The sequence below is a fragment of the Chiloscyllium plagiosum genome, unplaced genomic scaffold (genome assembly GCF_037043375.1).
Source record: "Chiloscyllium plagiosum isolate Xiang-an unplaced genomic scaffold, Cpla_swu_hap1 HiC_scaffold_21, whole genome shotgun sequence".
In the NCBI taxonomy this organism is placed as follows: Eukaryota; Metazoa; Chordata; class Chondrichthyes; order Orectolobiformes; family Hemiscylliidae; genus Chiloscyllium; species Chiloscyllium plagiosum.
Window position 1 is genome coordinate 7650644 of NW_028270159.1, and position 16386 is coordinate 7667029.

The window sequence follows — 16386 nt, forward strand, 5'->3', positions numbered from 1 at the left end:
ATCAATCTTTGGATAAATCTTTGTCCTGGCTTTGTTTTTGAAGAGAGATTGTAAAGCAGGGGCACACAACTGGCTCCTGAAGACCACTAGAGTCAACAACTTGCGAGACCTTGTTTTTGTTTTGTAAACTCGGAACAACGGAGACAGTCTGAATGGGTGTGGCCAGCTCTCACAAATCCAGATTTCTGGGTTTTTCCAGTAGCATCTAAAGCCATTGGGATCTCAAAAGAGTCTTAACCTTCAGTGAATGATTCCTAGCTGCTACTTTCTCTGAAATTTCTCTTGATGGTTTTTCTCCTCCTAGATTGGAGAACTGCATGTAAGAATCGGTGTCTGAATTTCTCTTTTTTGCCAAGGGGTGTGGTTATGGGATGTTACTATGTTGGAACAGTTAAATAGTAATGGGTACTGTATCTATTATTTGGTTAAGGTATTCTAAATTCCTCTTTCTTTTTATTTGTATTTTATCTGTAGCGTTTAACTAAATGGTGTTTTGCTTAACAGCAGGTTGATTGACCAGTCATATTGCATCTGGAACACCCACTTCACATCCACCTTTAAAATAAGAACAGATGAGGGTCTAGGCTACCTTCTTAAAATACTTTGAGGGAGTCTGGTCTGATCCATAACAAGTAACCAATATTCAAGGCACAAAATGGAGCTCACTTAGCCCTGACGTTGAAAAGAATGAGGTTATGGAAACAAGAATATGCCACAGGAGATATTATCTCTCTACAGACTTCTTCCAGAGTCCGTCAAAAGACTTGGATGTCCTAATCTGACAGCACTGCCTTAATGCCCCATGCCCTTTGAAGTGGAAGGAGAATGTGGAAGCACAGGATTTGCTCAGTCAATGCGCAGGAGCCCCCCTGAGCCATGCCGAGAATTCAGAGCTTCGTTAGTGTCAAGGCTCGGTGATGCTGTGAACTGCTGGAGGCTCAGAGCGATGAGGCTGAACCACAAGATGAAAGCGAAAGCAGAAAAGTTGCTCTGCACAAACAGTAGTCTCATTGTCAGTGTTCGCATGGTGTTCACGCTTCTTAAAGAAGCAATGCACAACCTTCATCGATGTCATTCTCTTCCAAGCTGTTCTGCTCCCTCCAGTGATCGAGAGATTAATCCTCAATTCCTGGAGGTCCCAGGGCAGTTCTGGAAGAGACTGCTTCAATACAACAAACACAACATGCATTTATATGGTGCCTTTAACATAGCAAAATATGCTAGGGCGATTCAAAAGGGTGGTTCTTGTTATACAGGTAGTTCTTCTACAACGCGAGTGGTTGCCTTCTTGTGTAACCCTGCATTATAGAGAACTTGCACTTTACAAACAGCGCTTAAAGTGTTGGCGATGTAATCACGTTACAGCCAACATGCGATTTAAAAGTTCGCACTCTATAAACAATGTCCCCAATTCATCAATCGTGTTACAGCGAGTTAGCGCTGACAAAACGTGTTACAACAGAATGACCTGTATTATGTCAAGGATTGCAGAACACATAGAACTGTAACTTTAAGACATTACAAAGATATTGGCAGGGAGAGAATGGAATGGGATTTGGTCCGATAATGGATTTTCACCAGAAAAACTTTGAAAATTGATTTTCAAAGCTGGCATTGCATAGGAACATACAAACGCAGCCCCTCAAACCTGCTGTGCTATTCAATAAGATTATAATGATCAGATTCACTCCTCAACTCCATTTTCCTGTAACCCCTCATATTCTTTGACTCCTTTGCTAGTTAAAAATCTGTCTACCTCTAAGGAGCAGCGCTCCGAAAGCGAGTGCTTTCAGATAGACCTGTTGGACTGTAACCTGGTGATTCTTAACTTAGATTCCTCCCGCCCCCCCCAGACCAACACCAGCTCCTCAACATCCTGCCTTAAATATACGTAATGTCCCAACCCCCTCTGATCTTTGGGGAAGGGAATTTCACGAAGGGTAACACCCTCTCAGATTCTGTTGTACCTACACCCCAGCAGGACCTAATGTGTTTCAATAAGTTAACCTTTCATTTTTCTAAACTCTGATAGCTACAGACCCTGACTCATGCAAACATTTTTCTCAAGAGAGCACCTTCATCCAGGCAATACTTACAGTCCAACCTCCTCCAGCTAGTGTCATATCGCAGGAGACCTGGAATCCAGCTGGATAATGGGCTGGAAAAATGGAATAGATTCCATCCTGCGTGTGCCCACTCATGTAGATATCATAACAGTCTCGAGGGCGAGGAGCTGTGAAACATTTCCAAAGGAAAGAAAAGATAGATTATCAAACTAATTTATAATGTTCGTTGAAAATGGTAATGATTATTAAACATTAGAAAGGTGGAGAGCAAAATTGAACTGTTGCATTTATATAGCACCTTTTGTGACTCAAGCATATCCCAAGGAGCTTCACAGTCAACAACGCACCCTCTAAACTAGCCACTGTTATACTTCAGGATATCCAGCAGCCAATATGTGCACAGCAGGATTCCACACGGCAGAATGTGATAATGAATGGATTTTTTGTTTTTGTGATATTGATTGAAGATTATGCATTGACCAGGGACATGTGGAGAACTCCCCCACTCTTCTTTAGACTCATTGCATTAGACCTTTTACATCCTCTGGAGAGGGGCGATGGAGCCTCGGAGAGGGGGGGATGGACTCTCGGTTTAATGTCCTTTCCAAAAGACAGCAGATCCAATAGTGCAACACTCCGTCAGCGCTGACCCTCCAACAGTGCGGCACTCCCTCAGCACTGACCCTCCGACAGTGTCCACTCCCTCAGCACTGACCCTCCGACAGTGCGGCACTCCCTCAGCACTGACCCTCCGACAGTGCGGCGCTCCCTCAGCACTGACCCTCTGACAGAGCGGCACTCCCTCAGCACTGACCCTCCGACAGTGCAGCACTCCCTCAGCACTGACCCTCCGACAGTGCGGCACTCCCTCAGCACTGACCCTCCGACAGTGTCCACTCCCTCAGCACTGACCCTCCGACAGTGCGGCACTCCCTCAGCACTGACCCTCCGACAGTGCGGCACTCCCTCAGCACTGACCCTCTGACAGAGCGGCACTCCCTCAGCACTGACCCTCCGACAGTGCGGCACTCCCTCAGTACTGAACCTCCGACAGTGCGGCACTCCCTCAGCACTGACCCTCCGACAGTGCGGCACTCCCTCAGCACTGATCCTCCGACAGTGTGGCACTCCCTCAGCACTGACCCTATGACAGTGCACCACTCCCTCAGCACTGACCCTCCGACAGAGCGGCACTCCCTCAGCACTGACCCTCCAACAGTGCGGCACTCCCTTAGCACTGACCCTCCTACAGTGCGACACTCCGTCAGCACTGACCTTCCGACAGTGTGGCACTCCCTCAGCACTGACCCTATGACAGTGCGCCACTCCCTCAGCACTGACCCTCCGACAGAGCAGCACTCCCTCAGCACTGACCCTCTAACAGTGCGGCACTCCCTCAGCACTGACTCTCCAATAGTGCGGCACTCCCTCAGCACTGACTAGATTACTTACAGTGTGGAAACAGGCCCTTCGGCCCAACAAGTCCACACCGACCCGCCGAAGCGCAACCCACCCATACCCCTACCTTTACCCCTTTAACCTAACACTACGGGCAATTTAGCATGGCCAATTCACGTGACCCGCACATCTTTGGACTGTGGGAGGAAACCGGAGCACCCGGAGGAAACCCACGCAGACACGGGGAGAATGTGCAAACTCCACACAGTCAGTCGCCTGAGTCGGGAATTGAACCCGGGTCTACAGGCGCTGTGAGGCAGCAGTGCTAACCACTGGGCCACCGTGCCGCCCACGAACCCTCTGACAGTGCCCACTCCCTCAGCACTGACCCTCCGACAGTGCAGCACTCCCTTAGCACTGACCCTCCCACAGTGCAGCACTCCCTCAGCACTGACCCTCCGACAGAGTGGCACTCCCTCAGCACTGACCCTCCGACAGTGCGGCACTCCCTCAGCACTGACCCTCCGACAGTGTGGCACTCCCTCAGCACTGACTCTCCAACAGTGCGGCACTCCCTCAGCACTGACCCTCCAACAGTGCTGCACTCCCTCAGCACTGACCCTCCGACAGTGCGGCACGCCCTCAGCACTGACCCTCCGACAGTGCAGCACTCCCTCAGCACTGACCCTCCGAAAGTGCGGCACTCCCTCAGCACTGACCCTCCGACAGTGCGGCACTCCCTCAGCACTGACCCTCCGACAGTGCAGCACTCCCTCAGTACTGACCCTCCAACAGTGCGCCACTCCCTCAGCACTGACCCTCTGACAGTGCCCACTCCCTCAGCACTGACCCTCCGACAGTGTGGCACTCCCTCAGCACTGACCCTATGACAGTGCGCCACTCCCTCAGCACTGACCCTCCGACAGAGCGACACTCCCTCAGCACTGACCCTCCGACAGAGCGGCACTCCCTCAGCACTGACCCTCCAACAGTGCGGCACTCCCTCAGCACTGACCCTCCTACAGTGCGACACTCCGTCAGCACTGACCTTCCGACAGTGTGGCACTCCCTCAGCACTGACCCTCCGACAGAGCAGCACTCCCTCAGCACTGACCCTCCGACAGTGCGGCACTCCCTCAGCACTGACCCTGTGACAGTGTGGCACTCCCTCAGCACTGACCCTCCAACAGTGCGGCACTCCCTCAGCACTGACCCTCCGAAAGTGCGGCGCTCCCTCAGCACTGACCCTCCAACAGTGCGGCACTCCCTCAGCACTGACCCTCCGACAGTGCGCCACTCCCTCAGCACTGATCCCCCGACAGTGCAGCACTCCCTCAGTACTGACCCTCCAACAGTGCGCCACTCCCTCAGCACTGACCCTCTGACAGTGCCCGCTCCCTCAGCACTGACCCTCCGACAGTGCGCCACTCCCTCAGCACTGGCCCTCCGACAGAGCGGCACTCCCTCAGCACTGACCCTCCGACGGTGCGCCACTCCCTCAGCACTGACCCTCCGACAGAGCTGCACTCCCTCAGCACTGACCCTCCGACAGTGCAGCACTCCCTCAGCACTGACCCTCCGACAGTGCGGCACTCCCTCAGCACTGACCCTCCGACAGTGTGGCACTCCCTCAGCACTGACCCTCCAACTGTGCGGCACTCCCTCAGCACTGACCCTCCGACAGTGCAGCTCTCCCTCAGTACTGACCCTCCAACAGTGCGCCACTCCCTCAGCACTGACCCTCTGACAGTGCCCACTCCCTCAGCACTGACCCTCCGACAGTGCAGCACTCCGTCAGCACTGTCCCTCTGACAGTGTGGCACTCCCTCAGCACTGACCCTCTGACATTGCCACACCCCCTCAGCACTGACCCTCCGACAGTGCCCACTCCCTCCGCACTAGCCCTCTGACTGTGTGGTACTCCCTCAGTATTGCCCCACCAACAGTGCCCACTCCCTCAGCACTGACCCTCTGATAGTGTGGCACTCCCTCAGCACAGACCCAGTATCGAGTTGTGAGGCCCACTCAGTACTAACCCTCTGTGCAGAACTCCTCCAGTAATGTGTTAGCATGTCAGCCTGGATTATGTGCTGAAGCCTTTGGAAGCCCCACCCTAAACCTACGCCCTCTCATTCTGGACTCCTCCGCCATAGGGAAGGACTTTGTCTGTTCACCCTATCCATGCCCCTCATAATTTTGTAAACCTCTGTAAAGTCTCCCCTCAGCCTCCGACGCTCCAGGGAAAACAGCCCCAGCCTGGTCAGGCCTCTCCCTGTAGCTTAAATCCTCCAACCCTGGCAACTTCCTTGTCAATCTTTTGTGAACCCTTTCAAGTTTCACAACTTAAGGTGCTATATGAATGTGGAGAAAGTGAGGACTGCAGATGCTGGAGATCAGAGTCGAGAGTCTGGTGCTGGAAAAGTACAGCAGGTCAGGCTGCATCTGAGGAGCAGGAGAATCGACGTTTCGGGTATAAATCAACGAGGTAAAAACAATGACTGCAGATGCTGGAAACCAGATTCTGGATCAGTGGTGCTGGAAGAGCACAGCAATTCAGGCAGCATCCGAGGAAAGGCAAAATCGACGTTTTGGGCAATAAGCCCTTTGTCAGGAATGACATTCCTGATTAAGGGCTTTTGTGGAAACATTGATTCTCCTGCTCCTTGGATGCTGCCCGACCTGCTGTACTTTTCCGGCACCACACTTTAGACTGCTATGTAAATGTATATTGTTATTGCATGTTTAGGTTTGTTAGTGATGGGCCATGCATAATTCAGTAATATTCAGCAGGGAACCTCAATGCAGTGGTACAGTGGTGACGCCCCTGGGCTATTCATCCAGAATGCCATGCAAGGGTGTGAATCTCACCGTGACATTATCATTACCGTTGCAGCCATTGTCGATTGTTGTAAAAACCCATCTGGCTCACGGGGAGGAAATCTGTCATCCTTACCCGTTCTGGCCAAACATGACTCCAGGGGCAGCATGGGTAGATCAGTGATTAGCACTGCTGCCTCACAGCATCAGGGACCCAGATTTGATTCCAGCCTCAGGCGACTGACTGTGTGGAGTTTGCACGTGCACCCCCCCCCCCTCCCCCCATAGGTTTCCTTCAGGTGCTCCAATTTCCTCCCACAATCCAAAGGTGTGCAGGTTAGGGTGGATTGCACATAGAGTCCAGGGAACGTGCAGGCTAGGTGGATTCGCCATGAGAAATGTGGGGTTGCAGGGACAGGGTAGAGGGTGTGTCTGGGAGGGTTGGTGTGGACTTGATGGGCTAAATGGCCTGTTTCTACACTATAGGGATTCTAATTTTAAAAAACCCACATAATGAACAGACTTTTACCTGCCCTCTGAAAGGTCCCTAGCAAACCACTTGGAACACTTTTGGGCGGCACGGTGTCACAGTGGTTAGCACTGCTGCCTCACAGCACCAGAGACCCGGGTTCAATTCCCGCCTCAGGCGACTGACTGTGTGGAGTTTGCACATTCTCCCCGTGTCTGCGTGGGTTTCCTCCGGGTGCTCCAGTTTCCTCCCACAGTCCAAAGATGTGCAGGTCAGGTGAATTGGCCATGCTAAATTGCCCGTACTGTTAGGTAAAAGGGGTAAATGTAGGGGAATGGGTCTGGGTGGGTTATGCTTCGGCGGGTCGGTGTGGACTTGTTGGGCCGAAGGGCCTGTTTCCACACTGTAAGTAATCTAATCTAATCCAATCAACAAGGAGCGATTAGGGATGGGCAATAAAGATTGTCCCAGGCAGTAACACCCATATCCCAGTAACAAATTTAAAAAATACTTACGCCACTGACTGACTGCCTGTCTGAGTTTGCTCATATTGCTGTTTCAGTCCCACACTTTGTGTGTATGGACTGCTCTTCTGAAATACTTGCATGGTCCTGATTTGGTTGGATAAGCTCAGTGGGTTGGACCACCTCTGAGTCAGTCGGTTGTGGGTCCAAGTTGACCCCCTGAGATTTGAGGCAGGTTACTCTTCCCAGTAGTACCCTGCTGAGGGTGTGCTGGACTGTCAGTGGTGCAGTGTCTCGGATGAAACATTAAACTGAGATCCTGTCTGCCATCTCAAGCAAACATATCAGATCCCACAGGCACTAATTCAGAACACGCTTTCAGGACAGTACTTATCCCTCAACAAATATCACTAAAAAAAGAAAGTTTCGCCACACTGAGGCTACTTTCTTTGGGATCTTGCTGTGTGCAAATTGGTTGTTGCATATCCGACATGGCAGCAGTGACTGCACTTTATTGTCTGGGAGGCATTGGAAGATATCCTGAGGTTGTGAGAGATTTATTTATTTCTTAGTCTCTGTCTCTCTGTGTCTTTCTCAGTTATGGATGGCTATCTCCCAGGAAAGTGGGTCAAAGTTGGACAGTATGGCTGATGGTCCGGGAAGGATGGAGGAGGTGATGGGATGACTCACAGCAGGGGTATGGAACTCACCATTTGGGCAAGCCCGGGGGGGGTCTCTGCTGGGCCCCCTCATCAGGTCAGCCTTGCCCTGGGACCTGGCAGCTCCTCCCAGATGTCCTCGCTGGAGAGAGTTGAGTGTGTCACTCACTGAACCCACCACCTTGGCCAGGTTCACCTGCGTCTGTGAAAGCAGCTGCGACAGAAGAGAATGAGCTCAATGGGAACACGGAGAAGTGGCCAAGTCAACCAGTCAGGTCCCAACCTCAAACCCACACCCCATCCCCCTCACCCCATCCCCCTCACCCCATCCCCCTCACCCCATCCCCCTCACCCCATACCCCTCACCCCATACCCCTCACCCCATCCCCCTCACCCCATACCCCACACCCCATACCCCTCACCCCATCCCCCTCACCCCATACCCCACACCCCATCCCCCTCACCCCATACCCCACACCCCATCCCCCTCACCCCATACCCCACACCCCATACCCCACACCCCATACCCCTCACCCCATACCCCACACCCCATCCCCCTCACCCCATACCCCTCACCCCACACCCCACACCCCATACCCCACACCCCATACCCCACACCCCATCCCCCTCACCCCATACCCCACACCCCATACCCCACACCCCATACCCCACACCCCATACCCCTCACCCCATACCCCACACCCCATACCCCTCACCCCATACCTACACCCCATCCCCACACCCCATCCCCCTCACCCAATACCCCACACCCCATCCGCACACCCCATCCCCCTCACCCCATACCCCACACCCCATCCCCCTCACCCCATACCCCACACCACATACCCCTCACCCCATACCCCTCACCCCATACCCCACACCCCATACCCCTCACCCCATACCCCTCACCCCATACCCCTCACCCCATACCCCACACCCCATACCCCTCACCCCATACCCCACACCCCATCCCCCACACCCCATCCCCCTCACCCCATCCCCCTCACCCCATACCCCACACCCCATACCCCTCACCCCATCCCCCTCACCCCATACCCCACACCCCATACCCCACACCCCATACCCCTCACCCCATACCCACACCCCATACCCCTCACCCCATACCCACACCCCATCCCCCTCACCCCATCCCCACACCCCATACCCCTCACCCCATACCCATCACCCCATACCCCTCACCCCATCCCCACACCCCATACCCCTCACCCCATACCCCACACCCCATACCCCACACCCCATACCCCACACCCCATACCCCACACCCCATACCCCTCACCCCATACCCCACACCCCATACCCCACACCCCATACCCCTCACCCCACACCCCACACCCCATACCCCACACCCCATCCCCCTCACCCCATACCCCACACCCCATACCCCTCACCCCATCCCCCTCACCCCATACCCCACACCCCATACCCCTCACCCCATACCCCACACCCCATCCCCCACACCCCATCCCCCTCACCCCATCCCCCTCACCCCATACCCCACACCCCATACCCCTCACCCCATCCCCCTCACCCCATACCCCACACCCCATACCCCACACCCCATACCCCTCACCCCATACCCACACCCCATACCCCTCACCCCATACCCACACCCCATCCCCCTCACCCCATCCCCACACCCCATACCCCTCACCCCATACCCATCACCCCATACCCCTCACCCCATCCCCACACCCCATACCCCTCACCCCATACCCCACACCCCATACCCCACACCCCATACCCCACACCCCATACCCCACACCCCATACCCCTCACCCCATCCCCACACACCATACCCCTCACCCCATACCCCTCACCCCATACCCCTCACCCCATCCCCCTCACCCCATCCCCACACCCCATACCCCTCACCCCATACCCCACACCCCATACCCCTCACCCCAAACCCCACACCCCATACACCTCACCCCATCCCCACACCCCATACCCCTCACCCCATACCCCTCACCCCATACCCCTCACCCCATACCCCACACCCCATACCCCACACCCCATACCCCTCACCCCATACCCCTCACCCCATATCCCATACCCCTCACCCCATACCCCTCACCCCATACCCCATACCCCTCACCCCATACCCCTCACCCCATACCCCACACCCCATACCCCACACCCCATACCCCTCACCCCATACCCCTCACCCCATACCCCATACCCCTCACCCCATACCCCACACCCCATACCCCTCACCCCATACCCCTCACCCCATACCCCACACCCCATACCCCTCACCCCATACCCCACACCCCTCACCCCATACCTCACACCCCATACCCCTCACCCCATACCCCACACCCCATACCCCTCACCCCATACCTCACACCCCATACCCCACACCCCATACCCCACACCCCATACCCCTCACTCCATCCCCACACCCCATACCCCACACCCCATACCCCTCACCCCATACCCCACACCCCATACCCCACACCCCATACCCCTCACCCCATCCCCACACACCATACCCCTCACCCCATCCCCCACACCCCATACCCCTCACCCCATACCTCACACCCCATACCCCACACCCCATACCCCACACCCCATACCCCTCACTCCATCCCCACACCCCATACCCCACACCCCATACCCCTCACCCCATACACCACACCCCATACCCCTCACCCCATACCCCTCACCCCATACCCCATACCCCACACCCCATACCCCTCTCCCCATCCCCACACCCCATACCCCTCACCCCATACCCCACACCCCATACTCCACGCCCCATCCCCACTCCTCATACCCCACACCCCATACCCCTCACCCCATACGCCACACCCCATACCCCTCACCCCATACCCCTCACCCCATACCCCTCACCCCATACCCCACACCCCATACCCCTCACCCCATACCCCACACCCCATACCCCTCACCCCATACCTCACACCCCATACCCCACACCCCATACCCCTCACCCCATACCCCACAACCCATACCCCTCACCCCATACGCCACACCCCATACCCCTCACCCCATACCCCTCACCCCATACCCCTCACCCCATACCCCACACCCCATACCCCTCACCCCATACCCCACAACCCATACCCCTCACCCCATACGCCACACCCCATACCCCTCACCCCATACCCCTCACCCCATACCCCTCACCCCATACCCCTCACCCCATACCCCACACCCCATACCCCTCACCCCATACCCCACACCCCATACCCCTCACCCCATACCCCTCACCCCATACCCCACACCCCATACCCCTCACCCCATACCTCACACCCCATACCCCTCACCCCATACCCCACACCCCATACCCCTCACCCCATACCTCACACCCCATACCCCACACCCCATACCCCACACCCCATACCCCTCACTCCATCCCCACACCCCATACCCCACACCCCATACCCCTCACCCCATCCCCACACCCCATACCCCACACACCATCCCCACACCCCATACCCCACACCCCATACCCCACACCCCATCCCCACACCCCATACCCCACACCCCATCCCCACACCCCATATCCCACACCCCATACCCCACACCCCATCCCCTAACCCCATACCCCACACCCCATACCCCTCACCCCATCCCCACACCCCATCCCCACACCCCATACCCCACACCCCATACCCCTCACCTCATCCCCACAACCCATACCCCTCACCCCATCCCCACACCCCATAGCCAAACCCCATACCCCACACCCCATCCCCACACCCCATACCCCACACCCCATACCCCACACCCCATACCCCACACCCCATCCCCACACCCCATACCCCACACCCCATACCCCTCACCCCATCCCCACACCCCATCCCCACACCCCATCCCCACACCACATACCCCTCACCCCATACCCCACACCCCATACCCCTCACCCCATACCCCACACCCCATCCCCACACCCCATACCCCACACCCCATCCACACACCCCATACCCCTCACCCCATACCCCACACCCCATACCCCACACCCCATCCACACACCCCATACCACTCACCCCATACCCCACACCCCATCCCCACAACCCATCCCCACACCCCATACCCTCACCCCATACCCCTCACCCCATCCCCACACCCCATACCCTCACCCCATACCCCTCACCCCATCCCCACACCCCATACCACTCACCCCATCCCCACACCCCATACCCCACACCCCATCCCCACAACCCATCCCCACACCCCATACCCTCACCCCATACCCCTCAACCCATCCCCACACCTCCTACCCCTCACCACATCCCCACACCCCATACCCCACACCCCATACCCCTCACCCCATACCCCTCACCCCATCCCCACACCCCATACCCCTCACCCCATCCCCACACCCCATCCCCTCACCCCATCCCCACACCCCATACCCTCACCCCATCCCCACACCCCATCCCCACAACCCATCCCCACACCCCATACCCTCACCCCATACCCCTCACCCCATCCCCACACCCCATACCACTCACCCCATCCCCACACCCCATACCCCACACCCCATCCCCACAACCCATCCCCACACCCATCCCCACACCCCATCCCCACACACCATACCCCACACCCCATCCCCACACCCCATCCCCTCACCCCATACCCCTCACCCCATCCCCACACCCCATACCACTCACCCCATCCCCAAACCCCATACCCCTCACCCCATCCCCATACCCCATACCCCTCACCCCATCCCCACACCCCATCCCCTCACCCCATCCCCTCACCCCATCCCCACACCCCATACCCCACACCCCATCACCACAACCCATCCCCACAACCCATCCCCACACCCCATCCCCACACCCCATACCACTCACCCCATCCCCACACCCCATACCCCTCACCCCATCCCCACACCCCATCCCCTCACCCCATCCCCTCACCCCATCCCCACACCCCATACCCCACACCCCATCCCCACAACCCATCCCCACAACCTATCCCCACACCCCATCCCCTCACCTCATACCACTCACCCCATCCCCACACCCCATACCCCTCACCCCATCCCCACACCCCATACCCCTCACACCCCATACCCCACACCCCATCCCCTCACCCCATACCCCACACCCCATCCCCACAACCCATCCCCACAACCCATCCCCACACCCCATCCCCACACCCCATACCCCACACCTCATCCCCACAACCCATACCCCTCACACCCCATACCCCACACCCCATCCCCTCACCCCATACCCCTCACCCCATCCCCACACCCCATACCACTCACCCCATCCCCACACCCCATACCCCTCACCCCATCCCCACACCCCATACCCCTCACACCCCATACCCCACACCCCATCCCCTCACCCCATACCCCTCACCCCATCCCCACACCCCATACCACTCACCCCATCCCCACACCCCATACCCCTCACCCCATCCCCACACCCCATCCCCTCACACCATCCCCTCACCCCATCCCCACACCCCATACCCCACACCCCATCCCCACAACCCATCCCCACACCCCATCCCCACACCCCATACCCCACACCCCATACCCCTCACCCCATACCCCACACCTCATACCCCTCACCCCATCCCCACACCCTATACCCCTCACCCCATCCCCACACCCCATACCCCTCACACCCCATCCCCACACCCCATACCCCTCACACCCCATACCCCTCACCCCATAACCCTCACCCCATACCCCTCACCCCATACCCCACACCTCATACCCCTCACCCCATCCCCACACCCCATACCCCTCACCCCATCCCCACACCCCATACCCCTCACACCCCATCCCCACACCCCATACCCCTCACACCCCATACCCCTCACCCCATAACCCTCACCCCATACCCCTCACCCCATACCCCACACCCCATCCCCACACCCCATACCCCACACCTCATACCCCTCACCCCATCCCCACACCCCATACCCCTCACCCCATCCCCTCACCCCATCCCCACACCCAATCCCCACAGCCCATCCCCTCACCCCATACCCCTCACCCCATACCCCACACCCCATACCCCACACCCCATACCCCACACCCCATCACCACACCCCATACCCCTCACCACATTCCCACACCCCATACCCCACACCCCATACCCCACACCCCATACCCCACACCCCATCACCACACCCCATACCCCTCACCCCATCCCCTCACCCCATCCCCACACCCAATCCCCACAGCCCATCCCCTCACCCCATACCCCTCACCCCATACCCCACACCCCATACCCCTCACCCCATCCCCACACCCCATACCCCTCACCCCATACCCCTCACCCCATCCCCACACCCCATACCCCTCACCCCATCCCCACACCCCATACCCCTCACCCCATCCCCACACCCCATCCCCACACCCCATCCCCACACCCCATCCTCTCACCCCATCCCCACACCCCAACCCCACACCCCATACCCCACACCCCATACCCCTCACCCCATCACCACACCCCATACCCCTCACCCCATCCCCACACCCCATACCCACACCCCATACCCCTCACCCCATCCCCACACCCCATCGCCTCACCCCATCCCCACACCCCATACCCCACACCCCATCCCCACACCCCATCCCCACACCCCATCCCCTCACCCCATCCCCTCACCCCATCCCCTCACCCCATCCCCACACCCCATCCCCACACCCCATCCCCACACCCCAACCCCACACCCCATACCCCTCACCCCATACCCCTCACCCCATACCCCACATCTCGTACCCCTCCCCCCATCCCCACACCCCATACCCCACACCCCATACCCCTCACCCCATCCCCTCACCCCATACCCCTCACCCCATACCCCTCACCCCATCCCCACACCCCATACCCCTCACCCCATCCCCTCACCCCATACCGCTCACCCCATACCCCTCACCCCATCCCCACACCCCATCCCCTCACCCCACACCCCACACCCCATACCCCACACCCCATCCCCACACCCCATCCTCTCACCCCATCCCCTCACCCCATCCCCACAACCCAAACCCCACACCCCATACCCCACACCCCATCCCCACACCCCATCCCCACACCCCATCCCCTCACCCCATACCCCACACCCCATCCCCACACCCCAACCCGACACCCCACACCCCATCCCCATACCCCTCACCCCATACCCCACATCACGTACCCCTCCCCCATCCCCACACCCCATACCCCTCACCCCATCCCCTCACCCCATACCCCTCACCCCATACCCCACACCCCATACCCCACAACCCATCCCCACACCCCATACCCTCACCCCATACACCTCACCCCATCCCCACACCTCCTACCCCTCACCACATCCCCACACCCCATACCCCTCACCCCATCCCCACACCCCATCCCCACACCCCATACCCCTCACCCCATCCCCACACCCCATCCCCTCACCCCATCCCCACACCCCATACCCTCACCCCATCCCCACACCCCATCCCCACACCCCATCCCCACACCCCATACCCTCACCCCATACCCCTCACCCCATCCGCACACCCCATACCCCACACCCCATCCCCACACCCCATACCCCACACCCCATACCCCTCACCCCATACCCCTCACCCCATCCCCACACCCCATACCCCTCACCCCATCCCCACACCCCATCCCCTCACCCCATCCCCACACCCCATACCCTCACCCCATACCCCACACCCCATCCCCACACCCCATCCCCACACCCCATCCCCACAACCCATCCCCACACCCCATACCCTCACCCCATACCCCTCACCCCATCCGCACACCCCATACCCCACACCCCATCCCCACAACCCATCCCCACACCCCATCCCCACACCCCATACCCCACACCCCATCCCCACACCCCATCCCCTCACCCCATACCCCTCACCCCATCCCCACACCCCATACCACTCACCCCATCCCCACACCCCATACCCCTCACCCCATCCCCACACCCCATACCCCTCACCCCATCCCCACACCCCATCCCCTCACCACATCCCCTCACCCCATCCCCACACCCCATACCCCACACCCCATCCCCACAACCCATCCCCACAACCCATCCCCACACCCCATCCCCTCACCCCATACCCCTCACCCCATCCCCACACCCCATACCCCTCACCCCATACCCCTCACCCCATCCCCACACCCCATACCCCTCACACCCAATACCCCACACCCCATCCCCTCACCCCATACCCCACACCCCATCCCCACAACCCATCCCCACAACCCATCCCCACACCCCATCCCCACACCCCATACCCCACACCCCATCCCCACAACCCATCCCCACAACCCATCCCCACAACCCATCCCCACACCCCATCCCCACAACCCATCCCCTCAACCCATCCCCACACCCCATCCCCACAACCCATCCCCACACCCCATCCCCACACCCCATACCCCTCACACCCCATACCCCACACCCCATCCCCTCACCCCATACCCCACACCCCATCCCCACAACCCATCCCCACAACCCATCCCCACAACCCATCCCCACACCCCATACCCCACACC

The 16386-nt window shown here is 58.5% G+C and overlaps 1 protein-coding gene across 1 annotated transcript in view; it reads right to left on the reverse strand.

The window, feature by feature from the left end:
• The window catches only part of LOC122564624 (fibrinogen C domain-containing protein 1-like), a 161219-nt gene that overhangs the window by 13037 nt on the left and 131796 nt on the right, over positions 1-16386 (reverse strand). The window contains exons 3-4 of the mRNA XM_087998210.1: positions 7925-8087; positions 2097-2233 (exon numbers count right to left, since the gene is read on the reverse strand). Of these exons, the coding sequence (XP_087854336.1) occupies positions 2097-2233; positions 7925-8087 (300 nt within the window). The remainder of the gene's footprint in view (positions 1-2096; positions 2234-7924; positions 8088-16386) is intronic.